At 44.4% G+C, this 27,943-nt stretch overlaps 1 protein-coding gene across 1 annotated transcript in view; it reads right to left on the bottom strand.

Moving 5' to 3' along the window:
* Positions 1-11,109: 11,109 nt before the first annotated feature.
* The window catches only part of camlg (calcium modulating ligand), a 28,090-nt gene continuing 11,256 nt past the window's right edge, over positions 11,110-27,943 (bottom strand). The window contains exons 2-4 of the mRNA XM_072512410.1: positions 22,984-23,456; positions 14,174-14,239; positions 11,110-12,120 (exon numbers count right to left, since the gene is read on the bottom strand). Coding sequence (XP_072368511.1) covers positions 11,929-12,120; positions 14,174-14,239; positions 22,984-23,456 — 731 coding nt within the window. The 3' untranslated portion in view covers positions 11,110-11,928. The remainder of the gene's footprint in view (positions 12,121-14,173; positions 14,240-22,983; positions 23,457-27,943) is intronic.

Below are 27,943 nucleotides of genomic sequence, written 5' to 3' on the forward strand. Positions count from 1 at the left end.
GTCCCAAACTTGGTTTCCTGTACACGAGATATGGATCTGGATACTTGCCAAGATCGATCTGCTAAACACTGATAAAAACACATCAATATATGATTTTCTAAAAATCAATAGCCCACTCCAGTTGGACTTGATCCAATCCTTGAAGATGTCATTTTCAAACTATCCAGTAAAATTGTGATCAGCTCATGATTTAACCCCATCCTGTCACCTGTTGTTTACCAGGATCCTGTGCCCATTTTAACGTTGTTTTTCAGATATTCCCATCCTAATAGCGCAGTCAGTTCCTGTCCACTCATTGTCATCCAGGGGCAGGATACCAGAACTGGCTTCCTCTTTACTCCATGGATTGTTTCAGAGGGGCAGGATATTGGGGCCACTGATAAAACTTGTTTACTAAGTCCACTATGTAATCTGCTGACCACAATCTCGTTTGTCTCAAAAACAAGGGCAAATTAGCCAGCCTAAATCCCATCATGCATTGTGGCCACTGTTTGTAGCTAGAGTTTACATGATTATCACCGCGATGTCCTAAAATACAGGTTTAATGGTTAATAATGATTACTGGGTACACTTTCTATGATTAATCTCAATCTTTAATAAACTATCTTATGTAGAACGAATCTAGTGGCATCCTAGCTATTTAGTTTTAAGAGGTGCCATCTCTGGACACCCCTTCAGTGGGCTTGAAACACCACTCTTAGACTCAGCCTCGCACAGGTCGAAGTCGCATCACCCTCCTCAGTGACTCGCTCCAAACCTCCTCCTCCAATATTAGCCCCAGTTCTTCTGCTTACTTTACCTTCACTCCCTCCTCTGAGCCGGTCTCCTCCCCCACTATCCGCTGATATATGCCCAACGTACTGGCCACATCTGACCCTGTGTAGGATAAAATCTGCTCGAGCAAGTAGAAGGCTGCTTAACCGGGAAGGCTGGAAAGTACTTTTTGACCCAACTACGGACCTGAAGATCCCTGAACCCAACAGCGTCTGTAAGCCCATATTTCTCCTTCAGTTCCCCCAGACTAGCAAACCGACCTTGTAATCGTAAATCTCCATCTTCTCCAACCCCTTCTCCTTCCACTCCCTAAACCTTGCATCCAGTTTTACCCAGTTCGGTTTGTACAGATGGGAACTAACCTTGAGGCAACCTTCAAATTGAAATGTTGACGGAATTGCCTCCAAATTTTTAACATGGCCACTACCACCAGGTTAGTCGAGTGTTTCTTCGGCATCACCAGGAGTGGAGCCTTTACCAATGTGCCAAGGCTTGCTCCCTCACAAACTCTGCTTTCACCAAGACCCACAGCTCCTCCGCGTCCCCGCATCACTTCAGCAGCTTTTCAGCATTAGCCACCCAATAGCAATATTTAAAGTTTGGCAAGGCCAAGCCCTCTGCTTCTCTCTCCCTCTGAAGTACCATCCTCCTGATTCTCAGGTGCTTGCCCACCCAAATAAACTCAGTCACAAGTCGGTCGATCTCTCTGAAAAAGGCCTTGGGCAGGAACACCGGGAGGCATTGGAATAAAAATAAAAACCTAGGCAACTTAATCAATTGCACTCAGTCCCCCAGGGATAGTGGGAGACCATCCCATCTTTGCAGGTTCCGCCTTGACGTTCCCCACCAGATTTGTATTGTTCAACCTTCAGAGTTTCCCCCAGTCCCTTGCTATCTGGACCCCCTGATACTGAAAATTACTTCCTGCTAAACAGAACAGTAACCCCCCCAAGCCCCCCTCTCCGCTCCGGTGCCCCAACCACAAAGTATTTGCGGAGAAGGGAGCTGTCTCAAGGGCCATTGGTATGGCCTGATCCAATTGTGCCAGCAATTAAGGGCAGCACGGTAGCACATGTGGATAGCACTGTGGCTTCACAGCGCCAGGGTCCCAGGTTCGATTCCCCACTGAGTCACTGTCTGTGCGGAGTTTGCACGTTCTCCCCGTGTTTGCGTGGGTTTCCTCCGGGTGCTCCGGTTTCCTCCCACTGTCCAAAGATGTGCAGGTTAGGTGGATTGGACATGATAAATTACCCTTAGCGACCAAAACGGTTAGGAGGGGTTATTGGGTTAGTGATGGGGTGGAAGTGAGGGCTTAAGTGGGTCGGTGCAGACTTGATGAGCTGAATGGCCTCCTTCTGCACTGTATGTTCTATGTTTATGTTCTATTCGTTCTTTCCTATATTTAGCTTATAGCTCGAAAAGGACCCAAAGCACTGCAAATCCCTATGTTTCCCACTGCCGCCTCTGGATCCCTAACATGTAATAGCAAGTTGTCGGTGTTTCGTGAGACCCTATGTTCCACTCCTCCTCTAACTATTGTAGCCACCTGAGTTGGCCAACTCCCGATGTAAAATGGAGAACAGCAAAGGCTGCAGGGAAATGCAGCCAACACAGGCAGAAACCAGCAGGTGCAGGTTATTGTGTATTAAACTCTGCAAAAGCCCAGACAGCATCGATACAAGCAGCCATCTGCATAATAATGTAGCAGCCATCTACATACTAATAAGCAATCCCCGGGAACAATCGCAACATTTGGGACAAACAAAGCTAAGCCAGACTCCCCGGCGCAAGCAGGAGCCAACACAACAGAGGTTAACGAACACCTCAAGACCGCCCATCGATCAGGGAACCGGTCCAGTACTGGAGAAATCAAACCAAGCGATTGGAACAAAGTCCAATCACCTAGAACCAGGTACAGGGTCCATCCCGAAAGGCAGGAAGCCCCTGGGGACTATAAAGTTAAGCCCCCCAAGTTCAAATTGTTCTTCTTGACAGGGTCACTCAGCAACGCAAACCAACTCTTGAGAGTGAACTGTCAAAGCTGCCGCATCACTGAAGTAAGTCTCAAGTCGACGCTCGCTACGAGATAGGCGCTCCTAGCTACCAATCCATACCAACTTCGAATCCCGCAGACTCAGAACCCGAACGAAAGGCCATTTGTTCCCCTGACCTGGTGGGCCAGTCCGAAGCTAAGTATAGGCCTGTCAGTCGTAGAAGGAGCTTAGACGTAGAATTTGTGCATGAGTAGCGATTACTGTGTATAATAAATGTGCTTTGATTTGAATCTTACTAATCGGTGTATTGAGTTATTGATCATTACTTGAATCTCGTGGCGGTATCATAAAGATACCTGGCGACTCGAGAGCAAAGGTTATAAAACAGAGCCAATTGAACCAACCAAAAGTTAGCAACACTATAGGACAAGTTTTTGAATTAACACATAAATCATTTGTGGAGAAGGGAGCTGTCTCAAGGGCCATTGCTGTGGCCTGATCCAATTGTGCCAGCAAGCAGTGTTGCTGTGTATCCAACAAGTGAAGCGGTTGATCAGCTGGTGACAGACCAGTGTTGCTCCCAGTGGAACCGAGGAAACAATGGAAAGTGATGTACTGCTGCCAAGAGAGAGTTCAAGTGCAGCAGGCCCAGCCGAAGCTACTTCTACAGCGGAGACTCAACCAGCTGAGCTACGTCATCCTCAAAGAAAAAGACAGTCCCCTGACAGACTGAGTTTCCGATGAACTGTGTTAAAAATTGTTCATTATTGTTAATGTTTTGAGAGTTGCATAAGTTTTCAATGTACTATGTAATAAGGGACTTAAAGGGGTAGTTTGCCACTTTAAGGGTCGTGCATCGGAAGGGCTATGTGACCCAGTCAGTCAATGAGGAACTAGCTCGGGGATCTCAGTGCAGAGTGCAGGCTTTGCAGCCAGTTGTGATCCTGATGTGGAGAATGAAGACATCCTTGGTTGTATTCTGTATGTAGTTCGTTAGTTAATAAACCCTTTGTTGTTCGTTAGCCAACTGATGACTGACAATCATTGCATTTACTACAGAAACCATCTGGAAGCAATCAGTAATTTCTGTGTAACATCACTGTACTGTTTGTACTCACTTGTATATGTTGGTACTGTAGAAAGATTATCTTAAGTGATCAACAAGGCTGTCATTTAACAGAAGGGGTCATATGATGAGATCAATTGATGTCATTTATTTTATTTGTTCATGAGGTGTGTGGGCATAACCAGTATTCATTACCCATCTTTGAGAAGGTGGTGGAGGGATGCCTTCTTGAATACAGCCAAGTGGTTTGCTTGGCTGTTTCAGAAGATAGTTAAGAGGAATTGCTGTGGTTTGGAGTCACATTCAGGTCAGGCCAGAAGGATTGACCAGGTAATTTCCTTTCCCAAAAGATGTAGAAAACCAGGTGGATTTTTTACAACAACCTAATAGTTTTTATGATCACCACTACTGGTGTTAGCTATTTTTTTAATTCCGCAGTTATCATTTATTTAATTATTTAAATTTAAATTCCCTACCTGCCATTTTGGGATTTCAACACTTCTCCAGGCCATTAGTCCAAGCCTCTGGACTACTCGTCCAGTAACATAATCACGATGCCACTATACCTTGTTTCTCACTGCAGGCAATGTTTATAACATACCAAACCGATTTTTAAAAAAATAACATATTTATCATTCTGGCAGAGTTGCAGGGTTCAATAAATAAGTAAATGTGAGATGACTCTATTATATTGTCAACTCACAATTGACAAGAATATAATTTTCATTCAAAGAAATGGACTTTCACTTCCAATAAAATAGCTGTGCTAGTTACATTATCTCGCTAAGAATTGTTACAAGAAAGCTTTAATTCCAGGAAGACCCAATGGTTTTAGTTTATTGACACAACTTTTGTTAAATTGAGAGGCACAATTTTAAGAAGTTTAATTATACTCAAGTTAGGGCCAGGGTTGTAGAATGCTGCAGGTACAAATTAGAATCAGTGTAAGTGGGATCATACAAGATTGCCTTGCGTTTTTAATTTTGTATCATATGCTGGCGCACAAGTTGGTTTTTGAGCTTGCAGAAACCGAAAGCTCCATTCATCTCCCAAGCTTGAGAAAGCATATACAGAGCTTTCTTTACCGACATCGCATTACTATAAGAGCACTGTAAGCTCCCAACTGCCCACTCAATTATTCTTTAAAACATTGTTGGTATGTCACAACATCCCCCCACCACACAACAAAAATCAGGCAAGGCCTGATGAAATATTGTGTTGTATGGTTGGAGTGATATTTTAATAGTCATATTGTCAGAGCACTGTTAAAAATGACATTTGCTCAGAGGGGATGTGAAATTACCTTAAGAATAATTTTCTCAATTAATTTTACAGGAAGATGGGGATTGCTGGCTAGACCAGCAATTTTATAGCCCAACCCTAGTTGCCCTTGAGAAGATGGTGGTGAGCAGCCTTCCTGAACCGCTGCAGTCTCAGAGGCCTAGGCACACCCACAGTGCTGTTAGTGAGGGAATTCCAGGATTATGACCCAGCAACAGTGATATATATCCAAGTAAGGATACGGAGTGGCTTGGAAAGGAACTTCCAATGCCGATGTTCCCAGGTATCTTGTGCTCTTGTCCTTCTAGATGGTAGTGGTCTTGGGTTTGGAAAGTGTTGCCCAAGGAACCTTGGTGAGTTCCTGCAATGCACCTTGTAGGTAATACATACTGCTGCCACTGTTCATCGGTGGTGGAGGGATTGAATAGTTGTGGAAGGAGTAGCAAGCAATTGAGCTGCTTTGTCCTAGATGGTGTCAAGCTTCTGGAGTATTGTTAGAGCTGCACTCATCAAAGCAAGTGGAGAGTATGCCATTACACCGACTTGTGTCTTGTACTTGGTGGGCAGGCTTTTAGGAGTCACAAGGGGAGTTACTCACCACAGGATTGCTAGCCTTTTACCTGCTCTGGTAGCCACATTATTTGCAGGACTAGTTCAGTTTCTGGTCAATGCTAACCTCCAGGATGTTGATGGTGGGGGATTCAGTGATGATAATGCCACTGAATGTCAAGGGGTCATGGTTAGATTCTCTCTTGTTGGGGATGGTCATTGTTTAGCGTTTCTGTGGTGAGATGTTACTTGCCACTTTTCAGCCCAAGCCTGGATCTTGTTCACGTCTTGCTGCATTTGGACATGGATTACTTCAGTAACTGGAGTCATGAATGGTGCTGAACATTGCGCAGTCTTCAACGAACATCCCCACTTGTGTCCTTATGATGGAAGGGAGGTCATTGATGAAGCAGCTGAAAATGGTTGGGCCTAGGAACTACCCTGAGGAACTCCTGCAGTGAAGCCCTGGAGCCAAGAGGATTTACCTCCAATCACCACAACCACCTTTCTTTGTGCCAGGTACGACACCAACCTGGAGAGGATTTCCCCGATTTCCATTGACTCTGTTTTGCTTGGGCTTCTTGATGCCATTCATGGTCAAATGCTGCTTGTTTAAAAGAATAACTTTCTTACCTGACAGTCCAGTTGGTAAATGAACTTAGTCATTCAGACCAGGAAGGTCTCAGGTTGAGTTTGCTGATTTTAGCTGGTAGACACTACAATTGAATTCCATTTCCAGGTGGTAATGGGGCCACAAGACATGCTAGGATGATGCAAATAGATATTAGGCAAAGCCAGAATTGAGCTTATGATAATTGTTATCATAAAACACTGGCTGCTGTTGGAAGTTTATTTAAGCACAATCTTCTGGACACAGTGGCATCAGTGTGCACCATCTCCAAGATACACTACAGCAACACACCAAGGCTCCTTTGACAGCACCTTCCAAACCTGCAATCTCTACCAAGGAGGACATGGGTAGCAGGGGCATGGGAACACCACCACCTGCAAGTTTCCCTCTAAGCCACACACCTATCCTGACTTGCAACTATATCGCTGTTCCTTCATTGTCGCGGGACCAAAATCCCAGGACACCCCTCTGAACATCACTGTGGGTGTTCCGACAACAAATGGACTGCACCGGTTCATGAAGGCAGTTTGCCACCTTCTCAAGGGCAACTACGGATGGGCAATAAATGCTGCCTGAAAAGCATAAATGTGAAAGGTGAAACAATTTGAAAACAAAAAAAACGATTAAATGCTCGCATAATCTAGTACTCAGGCACTATTCCTTTAAGTGATTCGACAGCTTTTAATACCTAAACGTAACAGATACAGATTCTGATTAATGCATCAAACTCTTGTGTTCTCAATGGGCTGGACTTAACAAACCTAAAAACTGCAATGATATAATGTTAAAAACTTGTTCTGAGCAGATAAACATTTGTCAACTGTCTGAACAGAATAATGTAATGGCTGAAGAGCAAAATGCAGGTAATAATTGGCAAGCAACATATTTAGACTTCTCCTATCCAAGCTATTTGATTAGCATAAAGGCGGCTTTAATTTCATAACACATGGGACTTTTTTTAATTGACTAATTCATGAATGAATACAGATATTAAATGGATAGAATGTATTTTATGTTTGTTAATTAATTTGGACTGAAACCTTAGGTGAGCCTCTCCCAATTTTATGGCTCACTTGGTAAAGGCAACATGCAACTGAACTATAAAGATCACAATGTTACAGATCCCGGATCTAGATTCACATGACTGGTTATGTGGTTAGATTTCAATACGGTCCTGGATCCAAGACTGGACCCTTCGAGTTCTAGGTCTGGGAAGGTACCAACTATGGCAAAAGAGCTCCGGGGGTTCATGGAGCACATGGAGGGGGGGGGGGGGGGGGGGGGGGGGGTCCATCGGTCCGGGAGACTGAGGAGTAAGGAGTTTTCGTTCTACTCCCATGTGCATAAGGTGGATTCCCAGATAGACTTTTTTGTTATGGATAAGACGCTGCTGGCTGAGATGGTGGATGCTGAATATCCAGCAATAGTGGTGTCAGACCACGCCCCGCACTGGATGGACTTGCAAGTCAGCACAGGGAAGGCTCAGCACCCGCAATGGAGGTTAGATGTGGGGCTGTTAGCGGAGGAGGTGTGTGAGCGGCTGAGGGAGGCCATTCGGGGATATAGAAGGATCAATGACACGGGTGAGGTTTTGGCAGGAGTGGTTTGGGAGGCACAAGGCAGTTATTAGGGGGGGGAATTCATCTCAGTTCGGGCCCATAAGGAGAAATTGCTGGCAAAGATCTTGGCTACACGTAGAGGGTAATAGGGGAGGACCAGATAGGATTTGTGAAGGGATGACACATGACGTCCAACATTAGGCGGCTCCTAAATGTAATAATGATGCCTGCGGAGGGGCGTGAGGTCGAGGCGGTGGTGGCCATGGATGCTGAAAAGGTCTTTGATCAGGTGGAGTGGAAGTATTTGTGGGAAGTCCTGGGTTTGGGCAGGGAATTATGGATTGGGTCCGGTTGCTATATCAGGCACCGATGGCGAACGGAAGAACGGGTTTGATCAGAATATTTTAGTCTGCGTCGGGGGACGAGGCAGGGGTGTCCACTCTCCCCACTACTGTTTACCCTGGCCATAGAGCCTTTGGCAATTGCGCTGAGAGCATCGAACATTTGGCAGGGGATAGTGAGAGGGGGGGTGGAACATAGGGTCTCGCTCTATGCGGACAATTTGCTCCTTTATATAACAGACCCATTGAGGGGGAAATTGCAAGAATTATGGGGATACTGGAGGAATTTGGTTGGTTCTCAGGTTACAAACTGAATATGGGCAAGAGTGAGGATTTTGCGATCCAGGCAAGGGGGCAGGAGAGGAGACTGAGGGAGATGCCATTCAAAGTGGTGGGAGGGAGTTTCAGGTACCTGGGGATTCAAGTGGCAAGGGACCCTAAATTTGGGCAGGTTGATTGAGCAAATGAAAGGGGACTTCCAAGGATGGGCCATGCTCCCGCTGTCGTTGATGGGGAGGGTACAGACTGTGAAAATGCCAGTCCTCCCGAGATTGCTGTTCGTGTTTCAGTGTCTTCCAATCGTCATCCCCAAGGCATTTTTTAGGAAGGTGAATGCGGCAATCGCACGTTTGTATGGGCAGGGAAAGAGGGTGAAGAAGGTCCTTCTTGAGCGGGGTGTGGGGAGGGGGTTATGGCCCTTCTGAACTTTATTAATTACTAATATATTGGTTAGGAAATGGGTAGTGGGGGAGGGGTTGGTGTGGGAGCAAATGGACGCAGCATCTTGCAAGGGCACGAGTCTGATGGCTTTGTTAACGGCACCTCAGTCGTTCTCGCCAGCTCGGTACTCCACACGCCGTGAGAGTGGCAGCCCTGAGTATGGGGACAATGGAGGCAACACGAGACTGGACGGGGCGTCTGTTTAGTCACCGATTTGTGATAATCACCGGTTCGCTCCGTGGGGGCTTTAGGGATGGCAGTGGGCAGGGATTGAGAGATTTGGGGATCTCTTCACTGAGGAAGGTTCCCCGAGCTTGGAGGAGCTAGAGGAGGAGTTTGTGTTGCCGGGTGGGAACAGGCTTCGGTACCTGCAGGTACGGGATTTTGTTCGGGGGCAGATCCCGACCTTCCCTCGCCTCCCACTAAGGGAGCTACAGGATAAGGTGATGTCAAAAACAGAGGTTGGGGAGGGGAGGGTCTTAGAAATATATAAGGAACTGATGGAGTGGGAAGGCTTTCCAATTGGGGAGGTGAAGAGAAAGTGGGAGGAAGACCTGGGAGAGGAGTTGGAAATCGGGTTATGGGAGAAGGCCTTGAAGAGTCAATGCATCCTCACTGTATGCCAGACTTAGCCTGATCCAGTTCAAGGTGGTCCACAGGGCTCATATGACTGTGGCCCGAATGAGTAAGTTTTTTGAGGAGGTGAAGTACAGGTGTGGGCGTTGTGGGGGAAGTCCTGCGAACCATGTACAGTTTTGGGCATGCCAGAGGCTGAGGGGATTTTGGCAGGGATTTTCAGAAGGGAAGGGAGGGTGACTCAGAGTCCAGAGATGGCAATATTTGGAGTGTCAGAAGATCCGGGGGGGGGGTGGTAAGAGAGAGAGAGGAGAGGCCGACGTTTTGGCCTTTGCCTCCCTGGTGGCCCGGAGACGGATTTTGCTGGGATAGAGGGACTCGGAGCCTCCAAAGTCAGGGGTTGGGTCAGTGGCATGGCAGGGTTTCTTAGGTTAGAGAAAATTAAGTTCGCCTTCAGGAGTTCATTACAGGTGTTCACTCGGAGGTTCACTGACTGCTTCAAGGAGAATTAACCACCAGCAGGGTTTGCGGGGGGCGGGGGGGGATGGAAGTGCCGAATAAGGACAGGGAATCTAATGTATGGGTGGTTAGGGTTTAGGACTGGGGGGGGAGTTGGGTATGTTATTGTGGGGTTTTTGCTGTGTGTTGGATCTCTGTTGTTTAAAATGTTAAAATCAGAAATGCCTCAATAAAATATTTTCTAAAGAAACAAAATAACAATGTCACAAGTTCTCCTCCCACTCATGTTTGCTGAATTAGTTGATCTGAACCCATGTCAGCAGTATCTTGTACCTCTAGACCAGAAAAGGGGATAGGGCAAAATGTCTAGTGTCCATAAGACATAGGAGTATAATTAGGCCACTCAGCTATCAGTCTGCTCCGCCAATCATGGATGGTATTTTTCTCATCTCCCAATTTCCTGCCTTCTCCCCATAACCCCTGATCCCCTATTAATCAAGAACCTATCTCTATCTGTCTTAGACAGTGATTTGGTTTCCACAGTGTTCTGCGGCAAAGAGTTCCACCCCCCCCACCCGCCCCCAAACCTTCACCTCATTATGGATACAGTTCCTGAATTATCTATGACCATTGTTGGACATGTGTATGTGGGTATCAAGTCAGGAGAAGGCTAGGTTTGATGTGATGCTTAACCATCAAAAAAAAAAAAACACCAAAGAAAAAGTGTCTTCTGGCACTAAACATCAACAGAAGTCATCATTTTGGGGAAAAACAATGAATATCCAGTCAGAGCAAATCTGAATTATCTAACATGGCATTTTACTCAAGATCTCAATATTTGGGTTTATAAACATTAGGTGGTATATTTTGCAGCCATTAAAACAAAAACAAAATTAGTAGATTGTCCTCCCCATATTAAACAAGCACACACAGTGTATGGGACAAAATCAATGGGGTCCACTTTACATCCACCTCGCTGATTCATCCTGTTCCTTTTCTTGAGAAGGGAAGAGTGGATTGCTAAATAAAGTTTATTAACTTCCAACACTTAATAGTTGGATAAGGATGAAATCAGGAATTGATCTTTCAGTTGTCAAACTACCTTTTATAACAGTATCATTTTGGGGATAAATTTGCACAAATATTTAGAACAAACATATAAAGTGTTACGCATTTAACTTTTAATGAATTTAAAATTGCACAATGAAAATGTTCACGCTGCTCTTCAACAACTTACAGGAAACATAAAGTATCCAACAAGTGTCTACAAATAAGATAATCCATTATAAATACAAAACATGGGTCAAATAACTTAATCACAGTATGTCACAATTAAAGTAACAAACACACTGGTCTGTGGATTCTTGCTCGCAAAACATGGTATCAAACCAGTGCAGAGAGATGTCAGACAAGTAGGCTATAACAGTATCCAGCCAAGAGTAATGTTAACTTTTCAAAATAAAAGATACATTTTTATGCTAAATGCTTTTTTGTTACACCTCTAATTTTAGTTGGAGTACCTTTTGTACTATAAATGGCTTAAAGCATACAGAGGTAAATATGCATGTCATACATATAGACACAAACATGAGATTTTGTACATTTTGAGCACAGTTTTCTAAGACTGTACCAATGTGTCATTGGTGTCAAATTCTGCATTCTAAATTAAAGTTACAAGAAAATGTTTCTGTATTTTCTTGGGTTAAGAAACACCAATTTGAAGAGTTGAAATTTCGGAATAATATCTTCCAAAGCTTATAACAACTCATTTTTGTATGTTAAAATCCTTTTTTCTTACTAATATTTCAGGACGGGTGATTCAGAAAAGAATTTAGAGACTGCGATAGCCTGAAAGATCCAGTGGCCATTAAGACTGAAGAACAACAGACAGTGGAAACTGTCTGTTCGAAATGTTAGATGAAACACAGCTTGAACTATTGTGGTTTCCTTCCCCTTCCCATGCCCATGCCCAATGATGTCAAGGCAAATCAACACCAATAAAAACAATTACTTCATGAGAAAAGATGAAGCTGAAAAAATAGACACAGAGATCTGCAAACACATCCCCCATTTTCCCATACGTATCCATGGAGTGATTGATGACCTCAGCAGGGATTCCTGACAGAAGCAGAGCAGCAGTCAATACTGTCGTCCTTGCCTTCTTTTCACTCTATGATGGAGCAGATTTATAGTTATAAATATTTTTGCTCCAAATAAAATATCTCATACATTATTGTAGTCACTTAGCTTTGGGGTGACAAGGTGACAGCTGATACATTTACTAAAATCAGAGTAATTACATTACTCCACACATTACTCCATAATGTAGATTGTTTCAATTAAGGTCATTATTAATATCATTGTCTACAAGGGCTAACCAAATAACAATGCAGTGAAATCCACTTCTTATTCATTTGGATGTGGGTGTGGCTGGCTAGGCCAGAATTTATTGTATATGCCTAATTGTTGTACATGCCTTTGAGAAGATGGTGGTGAGCTGCTTTATTGAACCGCTACAGTCACTGTGGTGTAGGTATATCAACAGTGCTGTTCGGGAGGGAGTTCCCGGATTTTGATCCAGCACCAGTGAAGGAATGGCAATACAATCCCAAGTCAGGATGGTGAGTGACTTGGGAGGGAACTTCCAGGTGGTGGTGTTCCCAGATATCTGCAGTGCTTGTCCTTCTAGATGGTAGCGGTTATGGGTTTACAAGGTGCTACCTAAGGAAAGTTCCTGCAGTGCATGTTGTAGATGGCACACACTGCCTCTACTGTTCGTCGATGGTGGAGAGAGTCAATGTTTATGGAAAGGGTACCAATTAAACAGGCTGTTTTGACCTGGGATGATGTTGAGCTTCTTGAGTGTTGTTGGAGTTGCGCTCATCCATGCAAGTGGAGAGTATTCCATTACACTCCATACTTGTGCCTTGTAGATGGTGGACACATGTACCCACCTTGTAGATATCGAGAGGGCCAGAATACAAGAGCAGGGATGTACTTCTGAGGCCGAAAAAGGCTCTGGTCAGACCCCATATGGAGTATTGCAAGCAGCTTTGGGCCCTGTATCCAAGGAAGGATTTGCTGGCCTTGGAAAGAGTCCAGAGGAGGTTCACAAGAATGATCCCTGGAATGAAGAGCTTATCATATGAGTGGTTGAGGACTCTGGGTCTGTAGTCATTGGGAGTTCAGAAGGATGAGGGGAATCTTACTGAATCTCACAATTTACTGAGAGGCCTGGATACAGTGAGCGTGGAGAGGTTGTTTCCACGAGTAGGGAAAATTAGAACCCGATGGCACAGCCTCAGACTGAAGGGACTCTCCTTTAAAACAGAGACGAGGAGGAATTTCTTCAGCCAGAGGGTGGTGAATCTGTGGAACTCAGCGCAGAAGGCTGTGGAGCCCAAATCACGGAGTGCCTTGAAGACAGAGATAGATAGGTTCTTGATTAATAGGGGGATCAGGGATGAGAAACATATCAGCCATGATTGAATGGCGGCAGAGCAGACTCAACCTAATTCTGCTCCCATGTCTTATGGTCTTGTGGCACTCTTTGGGGAGTAAGGAGGCGAGTTACTTGCTGCACGATTCCTAGCCTCCGACGTGCTCGGTTAGCCAGTGTTAAGCTTCAGCAGTGTTTTCTAATAAAATGTTGGTCTTTTCACCAACTGATATGGCAAATGTATATTTAAAACACGGAAATTAATGTCTGTACACTGGAATTTGAAAGGTGTTATGACAAATTGTATGATCAAATTTGGCTAAAATTTATTAGAGACACGCAAAGACATTACAAGTCATTTTTTCAAAATCTAAGTATTTCTTGATTGATGGGGTAGTTTATTAGTATAACTAGCTTAAAAGGGATCTAGGCAAATTACCAGTTATGAAACTGTTTCAGGGGCACAGGTTACATCCTATCCGTTTCTGCCCCAAGTTGTCTATTTTGCTAACAAGTTGGAACTTTCAGTCGAATTTGAAATCCAATCACAATTTCAGGGTTATTCTTTAGAATGTCTTGCTTGTGTTTATTTGCTTCTTCCAAGATATTAAATAACTGGAAAGAATTTAAACAGTGCAAATTATACACTGCCTACTAAAGAAATGGGATCTGTGGTCTAAATATCAATTTCATACACTGTAAAAGGTAGATTCTGAACACACAGCTCCACTGGATTCAGGGCACATATAATCAATTATACAAAAGTTCAAGACTTAAACGTTACCTTCGGGAAGTACTTTGACAAGCCCATATATGCAAGTTGAAGAGTCAGAAATGGAGCAAAAATGGCCTATAAAATATGAGGGAAAAAATCACATCAAAATAAAAAGTATTAATGACATAAGGAGGCAAAATTTGCAGTATAATTATAAAAGGGTCAGAAATTTGAGCTGTTCAATGTAAAATATATAAGCACAACTTCTAGTAACTGCATAACTACTGCAGTACTTCCACAATTATTCCAGATATGTTTGTCACTGCCTGTACATGAAATATGAACTGATCCACAATAGTCCCTTACAGAATTACCACACTGACAGGGACAGACTTAAATATGTCAGAAATCAAGGTTCCTTATACTTACCAAATCAAGCTGGTGGCAAATGATTTGTAACCAAATTCTTGATATTAATTAGAACATCCACTGCTTGTTCCCTGAAAGCAGGGGACTATTTCCCAATGCACTTAGAAGCAAGTGCAAAGTACTAGCAGCCATTTTCGCTGATCTCAAGTTTCTGAATTTTTTTTCTTTTACCAGATATATTAGGGATTCAGCAAAATTCTCTAAAATGGACTTTTCCGGTTCTAATATTAAGTGGTTCCGTAAACATCATGGTGTTCTAATCGTGCTGGGTTACTGTAAAGCCAACTCCCAATTATAACTGTCTGTTCAGAGGTATACAAGTGTTTCAATCTTTTCTTGAAAGTTCATAAATCCAAGAGGTGCAGAGGGGAGTCCATGATATTTCCACGAACCAAGCTACACAAAGCATCTTCCTTAATCCAACACTGATGAAAGGTAATTGGCCCGAAGTTTAACTCTGTTTCCCCAATCAAAAATGCTACCTGACCTGTTGTTCATTTCCAGCATTTTCTTTTTATGTTTCTTTTCTTGGTCCAACAAAATAAAAAAAAGGAATGAATAAATTCATTTTTTAATATATTAGATTTTTCAATTTTTTACAATTAACACAGCAGAAATAAATACAAAATATAATTCCATAGAAAAAACCAAATATAGTTGAGCAAACAAGAGCACAGAGTGGAACAGGAGAACAACATCATAACTGGCTCAGCACAATTATTAGACAAGATAGAATTCTCTCATGACCCCACCAGGCACCGAAGGAGAAACGGGATAAGATCATAAAGATGTGACAAACAGTGCGTGCCATCCCATGCCACACAGGGCCACAGCCATCATAAGTCAGGATAAATTTCCCACTGCAAGATCGAGTGCACACCCTCAGCCCAGCAGTGCCACAGACATCAGTGGCCCATCACAGCCAACCCTTTCAGATATCCAACCCAACTGCACCCATGCAAAAGCAAATAGAGGATGCATCATACCTACATAAAAACAAAAGAAAATACACAAGAACCCCAGTTCTAAGGAAAATTATATACATAGCCCACAATGCAGCCTAACCCTGGTCCAGGACCAGCAACATTCATATAATTATCAGATTAAAAACAGAGGACCGACAACAACAAGTCCAGGTTGTTTTCAGACCCAGGGTCTCTCAGTGAAGAAGAAACGATGAAAGACTAGAGCTACCCGAGCTAACCCACCAGTTCCTGTACTAAACTTTGTGTTCAAGTATCACAAGGAAAAAGCAAAGTTAGAGGCCCAGTGAAGGACTGAAGCTCCACAGCCTCATGGAAAAGAAAAAGAGCAAGAACCACCAGAACAAATCATTTGGATATCAAGGAATCGGAATCTAACCCAGAATCTAACCCAGACCCCAAACTTCTCAGGCAGCTGCTTGACACATACCAACGAGGGGGGGAGCCAGCCACCCAGTCAACAAAGCCGCTCCATCCTACCTCAGGGAAGAAACAGAATATCCACGAAGTACAGCACTCAGCCCATCCCAAGACTCCACGCACTTGGGGGTGAGCAAACCCAGCCTCTCCACACCACCCCACACCCACCCATGGGACGACCCACAAAGGGACACCCCTGATAATTCTGCCAACCCTAGTCAGGAGGGGTCGCCAGCCCAGGAGAAGAACCGTTAAGATGCCGATCAATTGGGCATCTTAGGAGGGAGGGCCTGCCCCGACACCTGGAAGCCCCCACCTGCTCCACCGGCCCAGACGGGAACATAGACCAGCACAACACTCACCCAGATGAAAGAAGAAAAAAACAAACCCCCAGGGAGCAGACACCCAAATTAACTCATGGCAACCACCATCATACACGGAATAGCCAAGACTACCCTTCTCCCAATCAACAGTCATGGAAACAGATCCCACATCAGTCTGCCCTAGAGAAAAGACCAACTCAATCCAGAGAAAGAGTCAGAAGAAATTCAGTCCTCCCCAGAATAAAAAGAAGTCCAACTGGGCTGTTGAAAGAAAAATGCATGGATTTGTAAATTCAATTCTAAAGGAAAAACACGGAACAGATTAGTTTTTAAGGGGGGGGGGGGGCTATCCTCAATCTCATCAAGGATGAACTAACCTTACCAACCCAACCTTCCACTCCTCTCCCCGCTCATCTTCCCTCTAAACGAGGCAAGGGGTGATAACAAAGAACATCCTGCCTCCCTCAGGATTATAGCACATCATAAGGCATAATGACAAATGGGAGTGAAACTGCACAAAACGCATTTCTCATAATCGACTCAGCATGAATCGGTAAAATCAGGATTACTAATGGTACCAGCCATCACATCCATAGTTGCATTCCTCTGTAGGAAAAAATGAGCAATAAAAATACATGATTGGCGGGGATTAATGCACAGGATAACAGACGAATCCTCAGGATAAAGACAACTTGCCGGTCACACAAAAGAAAGAGTCAAAGGATAAAGCAGGGTCTGCAAGCACTCCTCAGGGTCTCTCAAGGATTCCAACGGTCGAAGCACAAGACACCATTACTTTCACCATGCCATCGCACCAATGCCCAGGTGGTCCACGACCTTGACCCTGGCCCCCGGGGGGAGGGGGAGATGAGAGAATGACTAGTTGGGCCCCTACAACCCCTCTTGACAAGCTACAGGACCAGTGATGGGTGGGCCAAACCGACCCTGGGCCTTCAAGGCAGGATACGCTGTGTTTCATTGAATCTGATGCACCCAGTCTTCAAATCAAGATTACCGAAACATGGCAGCCAATTTCCAAACTGACTTGGTAACCAGTCTGCCGCCTCTCACCAGGGACCAGGCACAGGAGTACACCCCGCCCGATCCCCTTCTCCCAAACCCATCAGGATGGATGGAAAGTTATGGAGCAGGATCTCAAAACACGGAGGCAGTCCCCCCCACCAGAGAAAGTGCTCTCTTAACTGCAAGAGCCTCCTCATGGGTGCCTCCATAGAAGTATCCTGCAACTCTCTTAAGTAAGCCCTGATGACCTGCACCGCAGAGCCAAGACCTTAAGCCAAGGCAACATCTTCGTTGGCAGCTATCATCCAACACTGCCAAGGCTAGGACCTGCTCAATAGCAATTACAGCACTGCAAGCAGGGTGCACCCCAACCACCAAGAGCAAGTGAGTATTTTAGCTTTTTATCTCAGCTTTTTCCTCGCAAAGACACGACCAAAACACTTCCCAGGACATAGCTCGAGTCATGTGTCCAAAGAAACCGTAGATATGAAATGCGTACCAGGATGAAAAGACACATTAAAGGTTGAGCAGAGCTGGAGCTCATGAAAACACAGGCACTCCCAGCATGTGACCCCCCCCCCCCCCCCAATATAAATGTTGTTGTTTAAATTCTGAGTAACTGCACCACATTCATTCTTCTACATCATAAATAACAGATACTATGCATTATTCATACTTGTTAACTAGCATTTTTCAGATTTTAACACACTTGAAAAGAATCAATCCACATAAAAGTGTCAAAAGGGCAAAAAGCACGATCAAGCATTTCACGTTTAGGTCAGCCAGATTGATTTCTGTTGGCGAGGGAAGTTTAGAGATTGATTTGGGCCTGACATTAACAGGTACTTAGTATCTACATATTTTTCTCTTAACAGGATTAACTGCAGCAATCAATATTTAAAGGGCAGGTGAGATTAGCAGCTAAACATTATAACTGTGCTCCGGTCCAGAAGCCAGACATTTCATGAACAGTGCTATGAGAGATATGGGGCATTACAGCCACCGTGTTGCCAGAAATGATCTGGGCGCAACGGTTGATTCCACGAGAGCCCCAAATCGGGCTCCATGTCGGGCCAATCGCGAGTCACCAGACTCGCCATGCCCGGTGCGATCAGGATCTCGCCCTCACTGGGCACGATGCAGATCTGCACATTTAAATAAGCCATTAAGTTTATTTAAATACCTGGATGCCGCATTCATCCTGCGCCCAGGAGTCAACGGCTGCGCCTGAGAGACCTCAACCGGGCACAGTTTAGCCCTGGTTTCCACGAACCAGGCGTGGTGGCATCTCTACTGGTCTTGCAGGCCATTACAGCCCCCCAGGTGGCCGGGGCAGGGCAGGGCTGGCACACCCCTAACACCCAGGCATCTTGACACTTCCAGCCTGGCACTGCAACCCAAGCACCATGGCACTGCCAGGGTGGCAGGCTGGCATTGTCAGGGTCAGGCCTAGGAAGAGGGAGGACCGTGCCCACTTAAGGCGGAGTTTTAGGGGCTGCAGAGATTGGGGCTGCCGGTCGAAATGGCGCACTGATCTGTGAGAAGCTATTCCTCAGCTCGCCAACAGGAAATCGACTAAAGTGTGGCCTCGACAGGGAGAAACTCCCCAAGGCCCAAAAACTCAGCAAATTGCTGCTGAATAGTGGGTCTCGGCACTGCAGCCACCGAGAAACACCGCGCCAAACGCATCCAAAACCAGACTTAGTTTGAAGTCCACTGAATCGTGCACATGATCTATAAAACATATTCTAAACAATCCTATTTTTGAATATTCAATTTAAAAAGTTTTTTTTTTTTTAAATAAAGTGTGCTGGCTTGGCCTACAAGGATGAAGTTGTAGAAATAAGTCAACATATTGGTGCAAAAATACACCTTCTCAAGGACACAAAGGACACACCGCATCTCTTGGCCAGGTTTAATCCAAGGTTGCTACTTTTGCCATTGCCTTCCTGTATCGTTAGTCTTCCATCGACTTTTTCTATGCTAGAATCAATCCATTGTTTGCCTCTGTCTTCCTCTTTTAGCACCAATGACTGAAATGTTCATTGTATATATTGTCATGTCCAGTAAAGTGATGTCCGATCCATAACGTTAAACATGAACTGTATTTAGCATATGCTGTTCCGGTACTTTATTTTATTTTAACAGAATGGACGCCAAGGGTTAGCCAACTTCCGAAATTTCTATGCAGACTACTTAAATTTCCAGAAAGTTCCTAGTTGAATGCCAATGGGTGGTGAGGTCCCGCTTGACTGGACTTACCCAGATGGAACCCCTATCTGGAGTATTTATGCTTGATATTGTTTGTGGATTTTCCAAAACACACATGCAGATTCTATGTCTCCAACCTCGAACGCTTACAATGAGAGTTGGACAGAAATCAATTCACCCTGAGCAAGTGTGAAGAACTCACCCATTACCCATCGTGTAGCCATGATTTTGAACCTCCAGATCATTCTGAGTAGGCAAAAGAAGTTGATGTATGACTAAAGTTGTTTTCAGGTAACAAATTATACTTATTTCAAGACTAGAGAAACTCAAACTGTCTGCGCAACATCAGCAACAACAGAAAAGGCAGTAGACCCATGCCTTTTAAACCTGGAAACTAGATTCCCCCTCCTCTGACTCCTTGCACAAGTTCCCATCCCCCTGCCTTTTTAGTTTAAACCCTCACAGCCACTCTAGCAAATAATCCCCCTAGATCCAAGCTTAAGGAAGTTACGGATGCCTAGTAAAGAAGACAAGGTGCAGTATTATACTAAAGCCATGTACTAGATAAAGGAGTTTAGATTAAATTATCTACATGGGCTTCCTGAAGACATTTGCTAAAGTTCCACATAAGAGATTGACAAAAGCAAAAGTGCACAGATTCAGAAAAATCCTTGCCACATCGACTGGAAATTAGTTCAGCAGTGGAGAATAAAGGAGTACATACTGATGGGTGGGATTTGACAAATTAACTTGTACTGGAACTTCAGCTTTCAACTATATTTATCAGCAATTCAGGTAAAGGATGCATACCCTAGGCTGCTAATGGCACTTATTTGGGAAGCACAACAAGCAGTGTAGATGGAAGAAGGAAATTACAAAAGGCACATTGACAGATTAAATTAGTAGGCAAAACTCTAAAAAATAAGAGTTCAAAACAGGGAAGTGTCCAGTCACACACTTGACCCAAGGCTGACAATTTTCTAAGCACGGTAGCAGTGGTTAGCGCTGTTGCTTCACAGCACCAGGATCCCAGGTTCGATTCCTGGCTTGGGTCACTATCTGTGCGGAGTCTGCACGTTCTCCCCGTCTCTGCCTGGCTTTCCTCCGGGTGCTCTGGTTTCCTCTCACAAGTCCCGAAAGATGTGCTGTTCGGCAATTTGGACATTCTGAATTCTCCCTCAGTGTAACCGAACAGGCGCCAGAATGTGGCGACTATGGGCTTTTCACAGTAACTTCATTGCAGTGTTAATGTAAACCTACTTGTGACAATAAAGATTATTATTATTGAACTGTGGAGCAGCAAATGCATATAGATGCCCATATACATACTTCACTAAAAACTAATGGACAGGTACAATCAAAAAGATAATTTCAGTGTCAGCCTTTGTCCTAAAGAAGCTGGAATATACATGGAAGGGAGTTATGCTTCACTTATATTGAGCCTTGGTCAAACTCAATCTGCAAGTCTGCATTGCACCCTAGGCAACATTGCTCAAGAAGAATATACCAGCCTTGGCAGGAGTGCAATACATCATCACCAAAATGATATTGTGTTAAAGGATTCAATTAGGAGGAAAGTTTGCATAAATCACCCTCAGGAGACTGAGGCCAGGGATAGGTGTGTGAATGCTCTTGAGACGTGTTGAGTATCCTAATTTGCATCAAGGTAGACAAATCCCCGGGGCCGGATGGGATCTATCCCAGGTTACTGCAGGAGGCAAGGGAAGAAATAGCTGGGGCCTTAACCGATATCTTCACATCCTCCTTGACCACAGGCAAGGTTCCAGAGAACTGGCGAATACCAATATTGTTCCCTTGTTTAAGAAAGGAAGCAGGGTGAACAGCAAATTATAGGGCGGTGAGCCCAACATCAGTGATGGGGAAGCTTTTGGAAAAGATACCGAGGGACAGGATATGCACATTTGGAGGAAAATGGACAAGTTAGTGACATGGAGCATGGTTTTGTACGGGGAAGGTCATGTCTCACCAACTTGATTGAGTTCTTTGAAGAAGTGACAAAGAAAATTGATGAGGGCAGGGCTGTGGATGGAGTTTGTGTGGACTTTAGTAAGGTGTTGACAAGGTCCCACATGGCAGACCGGTACAAAAACTAAAATCACATGGGATTCAGGGTAGGCTGACAAGATGGATGCAGAACTGGCTTGGTTATAGAAGACAGAGAATAGCGGTGGAAGGGTGTTTTGCAGAATGGAGATCTGTAGCTAGTGGTGTTCCGCAGGGATCAGTGCTGGGACCTCTAATGATCTGGAGGAAAATGTGGGTGGTCTGATTAGGAAGTTTGCGGATGACATGAATATTGTCAGAGTTGCTGATATTGCCGAGGATGGTCAGAGGATACAACAGGGTACAGATAGATTGGAGACTTGGGCACAGAAATGGCAGATGGAGTTTAATCCAGACAAATGTGAGGTGATGCATTTGGAGGATCAAATCTAGATGATTTATACTGTAAATGACAGAACCCTTAGGAACATTAACAGAGGGATCTGGGCATGCAGGTCCACAGTTCCCTAAAAGTGGTAACACAGGTGGCCAAGGTGATTAAGAAGGCATATGGCATGCTTGCCTTCATCAGCCAGGGCACTGAGTATAGGAGCTGGGAAATCATGTTGCAGCTATATAAAACCTTGATTAGGCCGCATTTGGAGTACTGCGTGCAGTTCTGGTCACCACATTATCAGAAGGACGTGGAAGCTTTGGAGAGAGAGAGCAAAGAAGGTTCACCAAGATGTTGCCCAGTCTTGGGGGTGTTGGCTATGGGGAGAGGTTGAATAAACTAGGATGGTTTTCACTGGACGAGGCTGATGGGAGACCTGATAGAGATCTACAAAATTATGAGGGGCATGGACAGGATGGATAGTCAGAGGCTTTTTCCAAGGGTGGAAGCGTCAATTACAAGTGGGCACAGGTTCAAGGTGAGAGGGGGAAAGTTTAAGGGAAATGTGCAGGGTAAGCTTTTCATGCAGAGTGGTGGGTGCTTGGAACGCGCTGCCAGAGGATGTGGTGGAAGCAGGCACATTAGCAACATTTAAGAGGCATCTGGATGAGTACATGAGTAGGGAGGAAATAGAGCAATACGGACCGAGAAGGTCAGAAGGTTTTTTTGTAGTTCGGGCATCTTGATGGGCACGGGCTTGGAGGGCCGAAGGGCCTGTTCCGGTGCTGTACTTTTCTTTGTTCTTTGAAACTGTGGGGTGATGTAATCGAGGTGTATGAAATGATAGAAAAAGGAAAACACCATGTATTGTCCAGGAACCAATTACAAAATATTTACTTAATCTCTTGAGAGATCTCTTGCAAACTTTGGTCCATTTTTCCACAGGAGATGAGCAGCTCCCGTCCTTTTGACTTGCTAAGCAACAATGCAGGAAAGTTGCAAGTACATATCAAAATTATAACAGTTTACAACAAAATATTCTCTCTTCAAAAGTGCAAATATTTTATATTAAAAACCAACTGCGGTACTCACCAGATATCTGCATACAAAGACTCTAACGAGCAAGGCTAGCAGAGCACTCCCAACTAATCGGAAAACACGGAATGTACCAAACTCTTCACCCCCGCCTCCATTCTCATGACCAGACTTCTCACTCATCAGTTGATTTCTAAGTTTCATCGCTTCATCGAATCGGGATATATACTGCTCAATACCACGACGTGGAGCACGCTGGGCCTGCTCTACCGGTACATCTGGTTTACCTAGGTGTCGACTTCCTTGCCCCAAATCATTGTCAGCCTCATTCATTTTGTTAAGCGAGTCTCTTCTGTCTGCAGAATATGGCCCTTGAAACTCTGTTCCATTGTTATAATGAATGGATGTCACTGAGCCATCAGCAGTATCATTTGGAATTCCTGGAGTTCGTTTGGAAAGGCCTGATTTCTGCAGTGTCTCTGTTTTCTCCAGTTCATATGGTGGAAGAGAGTCTCCCAGATTCTCCTCTTCTGAAATAGAAGGAAGAATGGGAGAGGTTAAACTTCTTTTTCCTTTTGGCAACATCTAAAATCCATGGAATCATTCATCTGGGTTGAGCTTTTAGAAGTCATCAGGTCATTCTTGAATTCTTTACACAATCATTCTTGGAAGTTCAGGTACATTTGTTCTCAAGCATTTCCCAATCCCAAATCAGCATTGTTTAAGATGCAGAGTATAACTCCTGGTACTCTACCTCAATAATGTGTCTTAACTCTAACTAAGAGCTCTTCTGACTGTATTAATTTTACTAAGGGCCCTGCCAGTTATCAAAGAGCTTTTCATATAATCAGTGTGGGTTGGAAAATTTTATTTATTTAAACTTCTGCAATATTTCTGAAGGTTATTTATGATGTGCATGATAGAAAAAGCAGTGTTAATATTCATTTGCAGTTGGTCATTTGTTACATCTAGTTAGTGGTCAAGCTAAAACATTAAGATGGTTGCCACATCGATCAACGAGATTCACCAGCACATGATCTGCTCTCCTGTACCCACAATATAAACAATGATGCAGAGGTGCAAGTAGTTTATGTATTCTGATGCACTCAATTTTTAAAATAAATTTAGAGTACACAATTTTTTTTTCCCAGTTAAGGGGCAATTTAGCATGGCCAATTCACTTATCCTGCACATCTTGTTGGGTTGTGGGGGTGAGACACACGCAGACACGGGGAGAATGTGCAAACTCCTGGACAGTGACCTGGGGCTGGGATCGAACCCGGGTCCTCGGTACTGTGATCGCAGAAGTGCTAACCACTGCACCACCATGCTGCCCTCTGATGCATACTCAATTGCTTTACACTACCATTGCAACTCTAATCTGCTGTGTATGCGCAAGCAAATCAGTAACCACCAATCTAGGTCCAAACCAGTCCATGAAAATTGATCATCCAGAGCTTCCAGGCCAGGATTGCATTGGTCTCACTGGAATTGCAATGGAATCCACTAGTGATAAATAGTGGGGATCTGACAATTTGATATTCTGATATTTTGCTTCAATGAGAGAAAAATGTGCAAAACATTCTCTCAGATAAATAAAAATTAGGAAACTGCACACCAAACTAAAATTTTAAACAGTGTTCCCCATCCAGGGACCTGGCTGGGTGATGCAATTCTCAAGGCTGCTTCAGAGGCTGAGGGGATCTAAAACCAGGAAATACATGGAATGCACATCCAGAGTTAGCGTGTTAAAACAGAAATTATTCCAGTTTGTTTTTTTTAAATGGGAAAGTGGTTAAAGGAAAGGTGGATAAAGGAATATCCAAATAGAGTGGACAGAGAGGATTAAGACTGTTGCATGTGACCAGATAACCGCCACAGAGAAATTGTTATATGGCATGTTGAATCATTCTATGAAATTCCACAGCTGAGCAAAAGCATCAGTGTTACGAGGAGCTGTATGTGTAGTGATAAGCGTACAAACACTGTGGAAATATCCGGAAAAGGAAAAACAGGTTCTGATGTTTCAGGCACGTATACCAGATTTAAATCACTGATTTACACAAGCTGCTTCTCCTCTATATTTATGGATGCTGATTTATAACCTGTTTCCAGATTTTTCTTTTCTCGATCAGATTTCCAATAACTTAGTTATTCTCGTATATCTAAGAGATATACCTTAAGTAATTTAATGTAACAACAGACATTGTCCATAAATAATACAATCAAGACACAGGTAATAGGTGTTAAATGAAGCACTAGATACAAGACTATTTATTGAATATCTAATACCTCACTGCATTGGTTAGAATGAGTCAGGAGGTTTATGAATAAAGATGTAATGCTATAAAGTATTATCAAGCATGAAATGAAATGAAATGAAAATCGCTTATTGTCACCAGTAGGCTTCAAATTAAGTTACTGTGAAAAGCCCCTAGTCGCCACATTCCGGCGCCTGTAGGGGAGGCTGTTACGGGAATTGAACTGTGCTGCTGGCCTGCCTTGGTCTGCTTTCAAAGCCAGCGATTTAGCACTGTGCTAAACAGCCCCATACGGACTGATCAACATTAGGTCAGTTTGGGATCTGGATGTACAGGAAAAAGAACCTAGGATCTGGCAGTACCATGTAGATAATTGCTGAGAGTATTGGGGAAGGAATTCAATAAAGCTGGGTGTGTTGTTTTGAAAGCAAGCAAAGCTGGAAGAAGCCTCATGGTGTGGAAGCATTCACTGTTTCTCGAGTATGAGAACATTGGAAGTATCTAGGACTTGGGTCCAGGCATCATCTTTCAGATTTGAGGAGAAAAGAAACCCAGGACACTGGCAATCCTGCTATCATATCTGCCTGTTAACCTCCTCCTTCAATTAGTCTGCATCCTTCTGGGGGCTGTCAGGTGCTGCCCACCATTTTCCTTGTCAACAGGCCCTAATTTTAAAGCATTTTCTTTTACTTGTGCATCACCTGTGGAAAAGAAAATAATTATGTTTCCATGCAACAGCTAAACACGTAGCCAGCAGATGAGGATGTTCAACAATCTGAAAATGTGGTGATTTAAGCTAGGAATGCCAAAATAATGGGTTAAAACCCTCCACTATGAAGAAGTTCCGTTACAGAATTCATCACAAACTAAAGACCCTAGCTTGTAAGCACTTAAATGATACATCAGTCAAGTCAGATCAAAAATGTTTATATCTAACAGCAAACATCCTCCAGCCTAACGTATTGCCACAACACAGAGACAATCATAGAATCATAGAAGTTTACAGCATGGAAACAGGCCCTTCGGCCCAACCAGTCCATGCCACCCAGTTTTTACCATTAAGCTAGTCCCAGTTGCCCGCACTTGGCCCATAACCCTCTATACCCATCTTACCCATGTAACTATCTAAATGCTTTTTAAAAATAGAATCATAGATTAAAAATAGAATCATAGAAGGTTGAGGGAGGGGGAGGTCTGGCAGCTCAATCTTCCGGGGTATAGAATCTTCAGTTGATAGATGATATGTTCGCAGGTTCCTCATTTGAGGCCATGTGAATGGAACTTAAAAACAAAAATCACGCTGCTGGAAGTGTATTATAGCCCCCCAAACATTGAGCAAGAGATAGAAGAGCAGATGTGTAAGCAAGTCTAGAGAAGTGTAAAAACAACAGGGTAATAATAGGTGATTTCAACTTCCCTAATGTTAATTGGGATTGAGTGTGAAAGGCTTAAGAGGGGCCAGAATTCTTAAAAGTGTATCCAGGAGAGCTTTTTGGGTCAGCACATAGAAAGTCCTATGAGAGGGGGCGGTACTTAACCTTGTTTTAAGGAATGAAGCCAGGCAGGTGGCAGAGGTGTCAATGGGGGAGCATTTTGGTGATAGTGACAATAATGGAGTAAGATTCAAGGTAGTTATGGAAAAGGACAAAGAAAAGATGGACTGGAAATAAAGGTTCTGAATTCGGGAAGGCTGATTTTAATAGGATAATACAGGATCTGAGCAAAGTGGACTGAGAGCAGCTACTTGTAAGAAAATCAACATCAGCGCAGTGGGAGTCATTCAAAAAGGCAGATACAGAGGCCTGAAAACAGTGTATGCCTCAGAGGAATATAGATAGTGCAGTGGGAGAGCGGTATGGTGGCGCAATGGTTAGCACTGCTGCCTCAGCACCGATGACCCTGGTTTGATCCCAGCCCCAGGTCATTGTCTGTGTGGAGTTGGCGTGGGTCTCATTCCCACAACCCAAAGATGTGCAGGGTAGATGGATTGGCCATGCTAAATTGCTCCTTAATTGCTGTTTTTAATAAAAATAAGTGCAGTGGGGTAATTAAAAAATAAATCAAGAGAGTGAAAACATTGGCGGGGAAAATAAAGGAAACTCCCTAGGTGTTTATAAGTTTTTTTTAAGGGCAAGAGGGTAACCAGGGAAATAATAGGGGGCTGGATTCTCCGCACCCCAACGCTGAAATCGCGGCTGCATCGGGGCGGAGAATCCAGTTTGACGGCGAAATCGGGCCCGCCGCCAGTTCGGCGATTCTCCGGGCATCAAAAAGCAGCGTCACCGGGGAGTACGTCGCACCACCGGGGGCCATTGCCAGAGACCCACTCCAACATTCGCCGCCCCCGACTGGCCGAGTTCCCGACAGCGTGGAACTAACCTACTCCGGCCGGCCAGGATACTCGCGTGGCGGCTGCGGACTCAGTCTGCGGCTGCCCTGGTCAGGGGCAGGCCGATCAGAGGCGGCTGGGGAGTGCTTGTGCGGGGGTTGAGGACCGGGCGCGCGGCCGATTGGGGGGGGTCTCTTTCTTGGGTCAGGCTCCGCAGTCCGAGTCCGCCATGGAGCATGGTGCGGCCGCTGGAGGCCGCCGCCGTGTGCATGCACGGCCTCCGACCCGGAGGTGCTGGGGCCTGTATCTGCTGCAAAAGCGATGATTGACTCCGGGTCCCTGCTAGCCCCCTACAGGGCTATGAATTCGTATTGCATTTTTCCAGGACTTTCCGGAGTGAAACTCCACGGTTTTGACGCCGACATGG

This window comes from Scyliorhinus torazame, chromosome 7 (genome assembly GCF_047496885.1).
Source record: "Scyliorhinus torazame isolate Kashiwa2021f chromosome 7, sScyTor2.1, whole genome shotgun sequence".
NCBI classification, from domain to species: Eukaryota; Metazoa; Chordata; class Chondrichthyes; order Carcharhiniformes; family Scyliorhinidae; genus Scyliorhinus; species Scyliorhinus torazame.